Genomic DNA, 12,500 nt, shown 5'->3' with positions numbered 1-12,500 from the left:
TTGCGTGTGGATGTTGGGGTGAAGGTTGTGGTTGTGTGTGAGTTGGTTAATGTGCGTGCGTTTGCGTGTGGATGTCGGGATGAAGGTTGTGGTTGTGTGTGAATTGGTTAATGTGCGTGGTTGCGTGTAAATGGTTGCGTGTCTTTGCGGCCTTTTTTGTATGTCAGTGTGTTCGTTTGTGTGGATAAATGGGTAAATGTGTGAATGGTTTTTTTTTCCCCGGATGAGCATGTATAAACACATACAAACACAAAAATACGGTCATTAGCACACGTACGAACACAGACAGACAGACACACACACACACACACACATACACACACACACACACACACGCACACACACGCACACAGTCACACACACACATAAACACAAACGAAGACAAACATACACACGAGGAAATGAAGAAAAAGAAAAAGAAAAAAAAGAAAAAGAAAGAGAGAAGGGAGGTCCATCGGAGGAGGAGGAAAAGGGAAAGAGTAAAGAAGGGAAGAGGGAAAAGGAAAGGAAGAGAAATTGAGGAAAACTGTGAGGGAGGAAGAGAAGGAAAGTGGGTGAGCGAAATTATGAGCGAGTGAGCGAAGTTATGAGAGAAGGAGAAAACATATGAGTGAGAATATGAGTGAATAAATGAGTAAGTGAGTAAAGTAAATAAAGGGAGTGATAAATAGAGAAACGTATTTAGGTTTACGCAAATGTGTTTATACTCGTCAACATAGGTATCTAATTATCTGCTTTAGTGCACACGCCCACCGAAGCGTTTCCTCACGCCAGCTGAACACATTTATTTTCTTATCCACACTTATATTAAACAATAACCCCATTTAACCCCACTTCCTTCAGTGTGACAACATTGCTATCGAACACCGCATTAAAATCCAAATACTGTTTTCCACACTATCGCCTCCAGGGTGGAATAACACTGAAGGAAAATGCATGAGCCTAATTAACACTGTTTTTCCTTCTCTCACTCCATTAAACTTTCATCCAATCATTAGCAATTCTTTGGCCAGTCACGCATTCATTATTATCCTGAACTAGTCTTTGGGATCATTTTATCAGTCTCGTCAAACGAATGAATTTAATCTGATATGTATAAGAAAGAAAGAAAGAAACACAAAGAAATTAAAGAAAGGAAGAAATGAAGCAAGTAAGAAAGGAAGCAAGAAAGAAAGAAGGGTAAGAGAGAAAGAAAGAAAATAAAAGAAAGGCAGTAAGAAAGAACAAAAGACAGAAAAAAAAAGAAAGAAAGAGTGAAAAGAAAAAGAAAGAAAGAGAAAAAGAAAGAAACGCAGGAAACCTTAATGATGTCACACCATTTACCGAAACAGCTATTATTTTTGACCGACATAAAAACAGATTTCCTTGTATATTTCCATGCTTTTTTGGATAAAATATGACGAAAGAGAATGGGCGCCGTGTTAAACAAACTCAGGACACAAAAAGCAAAGATGTTACTGGAAAAATACATTAATGAGTGAGAGAAAAAAAAGAGCGAATAAAAAGATTGAGTGAATTGATGAATGAGAGAGAGAGATAGATAGATAGATAGAGAGAGAGAGAGAGAGAGAGAGAGAGAGAGAGAGAGAGAGAGAGAGAGAGAGAGAGAAGAGAGAGAGAGAGAGAGAGAGAGAGAGAGAGAGAGAGAGAGAGAGAAGAGAGAGAGAGAGAGAGAGAGAGAGAGAGAGAGAGAGAGAGAGAGAGAGAGAGAGAGAGAGAGAGAGAGAGATAGATAGATAGATAGATAGATAGAGAGAGAGAGAGAGAGAGAGAGAGAGAGAGAAGAGAGAGAGAGAGAGAGAGAGAGAGAGAGAGAGAGAGAGAGAGAGAGAGAGAGGAGAGAGAGAGAGAGAGAGAGAGAGAGAGAGCGAGAGAGAGAGAGAGAGAGAGAGAGAGAGAGAGAGAGAGAGAGAGAGAGAGAGAGCGAGAGAGAGAGAGAGAGAGAGAGAGAGAGAGAGAGAGAGAGAGAGAGAGAGAGAGAGAGAGAGAGAGAGAGAGAGAGAGAGAGAGAGAGAGCGAGAGAGAGCGAGAGAGAGCGAGAGAGAGCGAGAGAGAGAGAGAGAGAGAGAATGAGAGACAGAGAGAGAGAGAGAGAGAGAGAGAGAGAGAGAGAGAGAGAGAGAGCGAGAGAGAGAGAGAGAGAGAGAGAGAGAGAGAGAGAGAGAGAGAGAGAGAGAGAGAGAGAGAGAGAGAGAGAGAGAGAGAGAGAGAGAGAGAGAGAGCGAGAGAGAGCGAGAGAGAGCGAGAGAGAGCGAGAGAGAGAGAGAGAGAATGAGAGAGAGAGAGAGAGAGAGAGAGAGAGAGAGAGAGAGAGAGAGAGAGGAGAGAGAGAGAGAGAGAGAGAGAGAGAGAGAGAGAGAGAGAGAGAGCGAGAGAGAGAGCGAGAGAGAGCGAGAGAGAGAGAGAGAGTCCTTCTAACACGAGAGAGAGAGAGAGAGAGAGGAGAGAGAGAGAGAGAGAGAGAGAGAGAGAGAGAGAGAGAGAGAGAGAGAGAGAGAGAGAGCGAGAGAGAGCGAGAGAGAGAGAGAGAGAGAGAGAGAGAGAATGAGAGAGAGAGAGAGAGAGAGAGAGAGAGAGAGCGAGAGAGAATGAGAGAGAGAGAGAAGAGAGAGAGAGAGAGAGAGAGAGAGAGAGAGAGAGAGAGAGAGAGAGAGAGAGAGAGAGAGGAGAGAGAGAGAGAGAGAGAGAGAGAGAGAAGAGAGAGAGAGAGAGAGAGAGCGAGAGAGAGCGAGAGAGAGCGAGAGAGAGAGAGAGAGAGAGAGAGAGAGAGAGAGAGAGAGAGAGAGAGAGAGAGAGAGAGAGAGAGAGAGAGAGAGAGAGAGCGAGAGAGAGAGAGAGAGAGAGAGAGAGAGAGAGAGAGAGAGAGAGAGAGAGAGAGAGAGAGAGAGAGAGAGAGAGAGCGAGAGAGAGCGAGAGAGAGCGAGAGAGAGCGAGAGAGAGAGAGAGAGAGAGAATGAGAGAGAGAGAGAGAGAGAGAGAGAGAGAGAGAGAGAGAGAGAGAGAGAGAGAGAGAGAGAGAGAGAGAGAGAGAGAGAGAGAGAGAGAGAGAGGAACTGGGGACGAGCCTAAGATTCCCGCGCTTTTCCCGAAATTCAAATTTAGCGCCGACACTTTACGGGCGGATGTCGTCGAAACTACTTATCAGGTTAAATTTATTCGTTGATTAAATTTACTTTGTGCTTTCAAAGAGTAAGTGTTGGCAAAGACAACTAGTCATCAACTTTAACCCTTTCCTGCTCCCCACTAAACGCTTCTTCCAACCCCGGTAACTTACTCCATTTTCCCCTCGATTCCCCCTCTATCCTGTTAACCAACTCCCCTCTTTCCCCTCCCCATCAGCCCCTTTTCTCCCCTCAACCCCTTCCCTTTCCCCTCTCCTCCTGTACCTCTCCCCTCTGCCTTCGCATCCACTTTCCCTTCCCCTCTCCTTTCTCCTCTCTCCTTGCCCCTTCTCCCTCTGCCCTCCACTCTCCCCTGTCCCTTCTCCCCTCCCCTCTCCCCTTCCCCTTCCCTATTCCCTTTTCCTTTTAGCTTCCCCTCTTCCCTTTCCCCTTTCCTCCTCTCCCCTCTCCCTTCTCCCCTCCCCCTTCCTCCCAGTCGCTCTCATTGTCATTGGATTTCGCTGTGTAAGTTAATGCCACTGTAATGTAGCCTGGAGAGTGTGTGAGTGTGTGCGCATTTAACTTCCTGTATTTACTTGTATGGAAATCTATGTTTGTATTCTTGTATTTATGTTAGTTGGTGTAGATTTTGTTGTCTGTCCATGTCCGGTGGTATTTAAAGCTTTTTTTTTCTTACTTAATATCTTTTATAGTCTAATAAAACCTGATTTGAAAGAATCGATGAGCTAATAAAAGCGAATCCATGTTGGATAATGGAATTAGGTATCAGAGATGATTACACTTTGATGACGTTTAGAGCGAAGGAGCGAGGGAGAGCGAATGATAGATAGATAGATAGAGAGGGAGGGAGAGAAAAAGCAGGGAGAGGGAGTAGGCTGACTGATAGATCGAAAGAGAGAGAGACTTTAACATATACTTACATATACAGTATTATACGCATAGTCTCCCCCCCCCCCCCCACACACACACAAACACACACACACAAAAACATACACACACATAACACCCCCCTCTCCTACACCTTATCCTCCAGGACCCCCACCCCTTTCTCTCCCCCTCCTCCCCTTCCCCCTGCCCCCCCTTCCCCCCTTCCCCCTGCCCCCCCTTCCCCCTGCCCCCCCTGCCCCCCTGCCCCCTTCCCCCCCCAACCCCACCGTCCGAGATAACTCACCCAAAACGCGCTCTGCAGCTGCCACCACGTTGTACGTAATTTCGTCGTCGTACGTCAGTCTCACCAGGAAAGACCCGTCCATGTGAACCTCCGCCTCGCGCCTGGGGGGGGGAGAGGGGGTTAGAGAGAGGGTTAGAGTGGGGGTTAGAGAGGGGGGGGGTGTTGTGGTTGAGGTTGTTGTGGTTGTGGTTGTGGTTGTGGTGGATGTTGTGGCTAGGGTGGTGGTTGATGTGGTTTGTTGTGATGGTTGTGGATATGTTTGTTGTTGTTGTGGTAGAGATGGTTTTAGTTGTGGCTGTTGTGATTGTGGTTGTAGTAGCAGCAGTTGTTGTTCGGTGGTTGTTGTATTACGGCAACTGTTGTAGATGTGGCCGTTGATGTGTACTCTTTGTTATATTATTGTTGTAGTTGTTATGGTTTTACTCGCGTTTGTTGTAGTTAAAATGATTGACCTTATAGTTGTTATTGTAATTGTTGGTTGTGGATGACAACAACAATAACAATAAATAACGATACTAATTTTAATCATATCAATATTAACAGTAATAATAATGATGGTGGTGATGATAATATCAGTAACAATAGTAATAATAATAATAATAATAATAATAATAATAATAATAATAATAATAATAATAATAATAGTTGTATTAGTAGTGACAACAACAACAACAACAACAATAATGATGAATATGATAATAACAATAATAATAATAATAATAATAATAATAATAATGATAATAATAATAATACATATAATAATTACAATTTTAATAATAATGATAATAATGACAATAATAATAATAATAATAATAATAATAATAATTATCATTATTATTATAATGATAATAATAATAATAATTATGATAATATTAATGATAATAATAACAGCTACTACAAGAGCAACAACAACAACAACAATAATGATAATAATAATAATAATAATGATAATATTAATGATAATAATAACAACAACTTCAAGAGCAACAATAACAACAAAAACAACAACAATAATATTAATAATAACAATAATAACAGCAACAATAAAGAATAAATAATGAGAAAAGTAACAATATAGAAAAACAACAACATTGACATAGCTGAAAAAGATACAAATGTATAATAATTATAAAATGAAAATAACAATAATAATAATTATAATAATAATGATAATAATCATAATAATAATAATAATAAAATCAAAATAACAATAATAATAATGATAATAATAATAATAATAATAATAATAATAATACTAATAATAATAAAGATAATTAGTATAATAAATAAAATACAAAAGGAAAAACAAATGTAGTACCAGTAAACATGATGATGACGACAAAGAGGTTATAGTTATTGTTATAGCATAATAAAATAGAAAATATTATTGATAGTAACAAAAATATTAATGTTAATAGAAAATAAACATCGGTTAGATAAAATATTTATCACAAAAGCACTATGAAGGAAGGAAGAAAAGAAGTAAGGAAGGAAGGAAAGAGGGAAGGCAGGAAGGAAGTAAGGAGAGAGGGAAGGAATGAAGGAAGGAAGGAAGGAGAGAGGGAAGGAAGGAGAGAGGGAAGGAAGGAGAGAGGGAAGGAAGTAAGGAAGGAAGGAAAGAGGGAAGGCAGGAAGGAAGGAAGGAAGGAAGGAAGGAGAGAGGGAAGGAAGGAAGGAGAGAGGGAAGGAAGGAAGGAAGGAAGGAAGGAGAGAGGGAAGGAAGAAAGGAAGGACGGAAGGAGAGAGGGAAGGAAGGAAGGAAGGAAGGAGCGAGGGAAGGAAGGAAGGAAGGAGAGAGGGAAGGAAGGAAAGAAGGAAGGAAGGAGAGAGGGAAGGAAAGAAGGAAGGAAGGAGAGAGGGAAGGAAGGAAGGAAGGACGGAAGGAGAGAAGGAATTAAGGAAGGAAGGAAGGAAGGAGAAAGGGAAGGAAGGAAGGAAGGAAGTAAGTAAGGAAGGAAGGAAGGAGGGAAGGAAGGAAGGAAGGAGAGAGGGAAGGAAGGAAGGAGAGAGGGAAGGAAGGAAGGAGAGAGGGAAGGAAGGAAGGAAGGACGGAAGGAGAGAAGGAAGGAAGGAAGGAAGGACGGAAGGAGAGAAGGAAGGAAGGAAGGAGAGAGGAAGGAAGGAAGGAAGGAGAGAGGGAAGGAAGTAAGGAAGTACGGAAGGAGAGAAGGAAGGAAGGAAGGAAGGAAGGAGAGAGGGAAGGAAGTAAGGAAGGAAGGAAGGAGAGAGGGAAGGAAGGAAGGAAGGAAGTAAGGAAGGAAGGAAGGAAGGAAGGAAGGAGAGAGGGAAGGAAGGAAGGAAGGAAGGAAGGAGAGAGGGAAGGAAGGAAGGAAGGAAGGAAGGAAGGAAGGAGAGAGAGAGGAAAGGAAGGAAGAAAGGAAGGAAGGAAGGAAGGAAGGAGAGAAGGAAGGAAGGAAGAAAGGGAGGGAGATGGAGAAATAAGAAAGAGACAAGATAGAAATACAAGAATAGAATAGAAAGGAAAGGAAAGGAAGCAAGGAAGGAAGGAGAGAAAAAGGTGAGGAATGGACGAAGGAAGGAGCGAGGGATAGAAAGAAGAAAGGAAAGAATGAATGGAGTAAGAAGGGAAGGAGAGGCGGAAGGAAGGAATGAAGGATTGAGGGTAGGAAGGTGGGAAGACTAAGGGAAGAAAAGTATTGAAATAAAGAAGGTAGGAATGAAGGAAAGAAGACAAAAAAAAAAAAAAAAAACCCAAAAAACGAGAAAATGGAATGGAAAGAGAACACACACACACACAAACAAAGACACACACAAAGACAGAAAACACACACACACACACACACACACACACACACACACACACACACACAGTCCATGCATAAGCAACGTACTCGTTAAGTCAACAGGAAGGTTCTCGCCGATGATAAGATTATCGTGTATGTTTACTCGGTGAAATTAACTGTGAATGTCAACATATCCGGAAGCATGTGTGTGATGTGCAGTGACTCGGAGCGGGAGAGACAAAGCTCTGTGGGAGAGAGGGAGTGAGGGAGGGAGGGAGGGAGGGAGGGAGGGAGGGAGAGACAAAGCTCTGTGGGAGAGAGGGAGGGAGGGAGGGAGGGAGGGAGGGAGAGGCAAAGCACTGTGGGAGAGAGGGAGTGAGGGAGGGAGGGAGGGAGGGGGAGACAAAACTCTGTGGGAGAGAGGGAGTGAGTGAGTGAGGGAGGGAGGGAGGGAGAGACAAAGCTTTGTGGGAGAGAGGGAGTGAGGGAGGGAGTGAGGGAGGGAGGGAGGGAGAGACAAAGCTCTGTGGGAGAGAGGGAGGGAGGGAGGGAGGGAGGGAGGGGGAGACAAAACTCTGTGGGAAAGAGGCAGTGAGTGAGTGAGGGAGGGAGGGAGGGAGAGACAAAGCTCTATGGGAGAGAGGGAGTGAGGGAGGGAGGGAGGGAGAGACAAAGCTCTGTGGGAGAGAGGGAGGGAGGGAGGGCGGGAGGGAGGGAGGGAGGGAGGAGGGGTTGACAAAACTCTGTGGGAGAGAGGGAGTGAGTGAGTGAGGGAGGGAGGGAGGGAGGGACAAAGCTCTGTGGGAGAGAGGGAGTGAGTGAGTGAGGGAGGGAGGGAGGGAGAGACAAAGCTCTGTGGGAGAGAGGGAGTGAGTGAGTGAGTGAGGGAGGGAGGGAGGGACAAAGCTCTATGGGAGAGAGGGAGGGAGGGAGGGAGGGAGGGAGAGACAAAGCTCTATGGGAGAGAGGGAGTGAGGGAGGGAGGGAGGGAGAGAGAAAGCTCTGTGGGAGAGAGGGAGGGAGGGAGGGAGGGAGGGAGGGAGGGAGGGAGGGGGAGACAAAACTCTGTGGGAGAGAGGGAGTGAGTGAGTGAGTGAGGGAGGGAGGGAGGGACAAAGCTCTGTGGGAGAGAGGGAGTGAGTGAGTGAGGGAAGGAGGGAGGGAGAGACAAAGCTCTGTGGAAGAGAGGGAGTGAGTAAGTGAGTGAGGGAGGGAGGGAGGGACAAAGCTCTGTGGGAGAGAGGGAGTGAGTGAGTGAGTGAGGGAGGGAGGGAGAGACAAAGCTCTGTGGGAGAGAGGGAGTGAGTGAGGGAGGGAGGGAGGGAAGGAGATACAAAGCTTTGTGGGAGAGAGGGAGTGAGTGAGTGAGAGAGGGAGGGAGGGAGGGAGAAGAGGGAGGAAAGGGAGGGAGGGAGGAAAGGGAGGGAGAGGAGAAAGAGAGAGAGGGAGAGAGGGAGGGAGGAAAGAAAGGGAGGAGAGAAAGGGAGAGAGGGATGAAAGGGAGGGAGAAGAGAATGGGAGGGAGGGAGGGAGGGAGAGGGGAATGGGTGGGAGGGAGGGAGGGAGGGAGGGAGGAGAGAGAGGGAGGGAGATGAGAAAGGAAGAGGAAAGATGGAGGGAGGGAAGGAAGAGAGTGAGAGGAGAGAGGGTGGGAGGGAGGGAGGGAGGGGGAAGAGAGGGAGAAAAGTTAAGGAGGAAAGAGAGAGAGAGAGGAGAGAGAGAGCGGGAGAGGGAAGGAAGAGAGGCAGAAGATAGGGAAGGATGAAAGAGGGACAGGAGAGAGGGAGGGAGGGAGGAAAGAGAGGAGAGAAGAGAGAGAGGGAGAGAGAAAGAGAGATGGAGAGAGAGGGAGGGAAGGAGGGAGGACAGAGAGGGAGATAAAATAGGGAGAAAGGGATAGAGGAGAGAGAGAGGGAGGGAGGTAGGTAGAGAAGGAGAAAGAGCGAGGACAGAAGATAGGGAGAGGGAGAAGAGGAAGAGATGATTGTATGGGGATGGGAACATGTGTCTGCGTTCATGTGTGTGTGTATGTGTGATATATATATATATATATATATATATATATATATATATATATATAATATATATATATATATATATATATATATATATATATATATATATATATAGAGAGAGAGAGAGAGAGAGAGAGAGAGAGAAAGAGAGATAAAGAGATAGATAGATAAATAGATAGATAGACAAATAGATAGATATATAGATAGATAGATAGATAGAGAGAGAGAGGGGGAGAGATAGAGAGATAGTAGATAGATAGATCGACAGATAGACAGAGAAAGAGAGAGAGTGGGGGCGAAAGGAAGGTATAGAGAGAGATAGAGAGAGAGAGAGCGAGAGAGAGAGAGAGAGAGAGAGAGAGAGAGAGAGAGAGAGAGAGAGAGAAAGACTACAATCAATTAACCTTAATCCACATATCTCTTTTCAGGAGATTTGGTGGAATGGAAAGCGCCCCTTAGCCCTTCAGGACGCGATTCCGAGGTCGGGTAGAGGGGGGGGGGGGTGAGGGGGTGAGGAGTGGATAGGAGGGGGGGTGGTAGGGAGAGAGAGGAAGTGGGGATAGAGAGTGGGATGGGAAGGTTAGGGAAAGGTAGGGAGAAGGAGAGGGAGAGGGGATGGAGAGAAAGAGAAAAAACGTATAGATATGGAGATAGAGAGGGAGAGGTATCTATCTATCTACCCGTCTATCTTTCATCTTATACTGTCTTGAAAAGCACATATGTGGTCTATTTTTTCGGGTATTGGTCTTTCTTATCTACGAGAAAGAGATAAAAAAATATATATAGTTTGCTTCGTAAACAAATGATATACATACTATAACATAAGACTATGTTAGACTATGGTGATTTCTCTATAAAAAAGTCGTCAAAAATAGCTTCATTTGCATAGATATATGATAGCTTTCTTGTATATCACGGAGAAACCAGCGTACAATTTTTCTTGTATTATAGGACGATTTACAGAAAGACTAAAGTAAAAAAATATATCATGTAATAAATCTTACTTTTTTTTCGTTTTTTTTTTCGTTACAATAAAGGAAAACAAACATAAAACTTTATATAACAGGAACACCGACAGGAAACACAAACCGCTTTGCAAGGAAAAGAACACCGTCCGCCATTAATTATATTACAAAGCAAACAAAGAAACAAAAAAACAAAACCTTTCTCTACGTTGATAATAACTAAAACTTTTTTTATCATACTGAAAGACGACCAGCGTAAACCATATAAACAACAACTCTAATGTAACACAAGAACTAATAATAATAATAATAATAACAACAACAATAATGATAAATAATTATATATATACATATACTGACGATCACGTATAGAAATACATTTAAAACGGATCGGTTGTTAATATGATTAAATTTAAGGTTATATATTACCATTGAGGAACGAAGTGCTACGTAATAGTAATAGTAGTAGTAGTAATAATAATAATAATAATAATAATAATAATAAAAATGGTCATAAATTTAGTATAAAAAATTAAAACAAACTACTACTACAACTACTAATGCTAATGCTAATAATGCTAATAATAATAATAATAATAATAATAATAATAATAATAATAATAACAATCATAATAATAATAGTAATAAAGGCAATGATAACAATGGGAATGACAATAACAGTAATAATAATAATGACAATAACAATAATAATTAAAAATTACACAATTTCAGGTTAACAATAGTAAAAATAATGATGACAATAATTAGAATAATAATAATAGTAAGAATGATTACAATAACAATAATAATAATAAAATAATAGTAATAGTGATAATAATAATAACATGGTAATTATCATTACCATTGTTAAAAATAATAGCAATACTCATAATAATAGTAGTAGTAATAATAATACATAGTAGTAATAATAATGTTAATAATGGTAATGCTCATAATAATAACAATAATACTGCTAATAATCATAAAAAATAATAATGATAATAATAATGATGATGATGATAATAATCAACTAAAAGTAAGCATTTATCATTATCAATATTATTACTCCTGATCTATTCTGTTATTATTATTACTATATTGAACTGTGGTGGTAGTGGCAGAGGGATCGTTGTTATTGTTATTACTATTATTAGTATGGTGATTATCATTATCATTATGATAATGGTAATGATAATGATAATAATAATGATGATGATGATAATAATAATAATAATGATAAAAAAATAGTAGTAATAACTATTATTATCATCATAATTATTATTGTTGTCATTATCATCATCATCATTATTTTCATCATTATGAGTATTATCATTGTTATGATTATTATTATTACTACCATTACTACTATTAGTATCATGTTCTTCTTCTTCTTCTTCTTATTATTATTATTACTATCATTATTACTCTTAGTAAGACTCCATGGCACTTACTTTATGTCTTCCCAGGTCTCATCACCGAAGTTCCTCACCACCAGCTGCTCGATGGCGTAGTTGACGAACCCGTACTGGTGAGGGAAGGGAAAGAGACTGTGAACATTTGTAAGATTATGTACACACATACAAAGAACTATATCTATCTATCTATCTGTCTATCTATTTATATACATATATAAATACATACGTACATGTTTCTTTCTAATACAAACAGACACACACACACACACTAACACACACACACACACACACACACACACACACACACACACACACATATATATATATATATATATATATATATACATTGGTGTATGTGTGTGAGCGTTTGTACACGAAGCATTCTCTTGCCAATTCAAGGCAGGAAACCGCACGAAAGGCTCTCAGCGGAAGACCTCCAGTTTTACCCGAGGATGAGAAGGAGATGGAAGTGTTAACTCGGGAACCAAAGGCGGAGGGGCTGGTTCTCTGGGATGCTGTCTGATGCTGCCGGATGAAATCGCAGCCTCTTCTACCTTTGATTCTAGATTTTCTTCCTTAATTCTTTATTTCCTTCTCCCTCTCTGGTTCCGTCTATTTACCTCGGTCTTTCCCTTTTTTCCGTTTTTTCTTTATATGCCTCTCTCAGACTTTTTCTTTGTCTTATTTTCTTATTTTCTGTCCGTGTGTCTGTGTGTGTCTGTGTGTGTCTGTGCGTCTCTCTCTCCCCCCCCCCCCCCCCCCTCTCTCTCTCTCTCTCTCTCTCTCTCTCTCTCTCTCTCTCTCTCTCTCTCTCTCTCTCTCTCTCTCTCTCTCAATCTCTCTCACATTTAGAGGGTAGAAGAGCGATATGGAATTACATATAAGACGTTCATTTACAGCTTAATAACCACCTTCAAGAAGCCCATCTTAAGAACTGACCTGGACTACCCTTGGTTATTGAGTACATTTAATATATTCAGAATATTTATGAATATTCAGGATACAAAAATCTAAGACAAGTACAAGAGATTCAAAGGCGTACACCTCCTGGGTTTTTCTGCCGCGTTC

General features: G+C 41.8%; 1 protein-coding gene across 1 annotated transcript in view; it reads right to left on the bottom strand.

The window, feature by feature from the left end:
• Positions 1-12,500, bottom strand: part of LOC125042429 (guanylate cyclase soluble subunit beta-1-like) — a 40,739-nt gene that overhangs the window by 20,647 nt on the left and 7,592 nt on the right. The window contains exons 2-3 of the mRNA XM_047638061.1: positions 11,469-11,542; positions 4,294-4,394 (exon numbers count right to left, since the gene is read on the bottom strand). Of these exons, the coding sequence (XP_047494017.1) occupies positions 4,294-4,394; positions 11,469-11,542 (175 nt within the window). The remainder of the gene's footprint in view (positions 1-4,293; positions 4,395-11,468; positions 11,543-12,500) is intronic.

The sequence above is a fragment of the Penaeus chinensis genome, chromosome 32, assembly GCF_019202785.1.
Source record: "Penaeus chinensis breed Huanghai No. 1 chromosome 32, ASM1920278v2, whole genome shotgun sequence".
NCBI lineage: Eukaryota > Metazoa > Arthropoda > Malacostraca > Decapoda > Penaeidae > Penaeus > Penaeus chinensis.
This window is presented reverse-complemented; position numbering and strand designations above follow the sequence as displayed.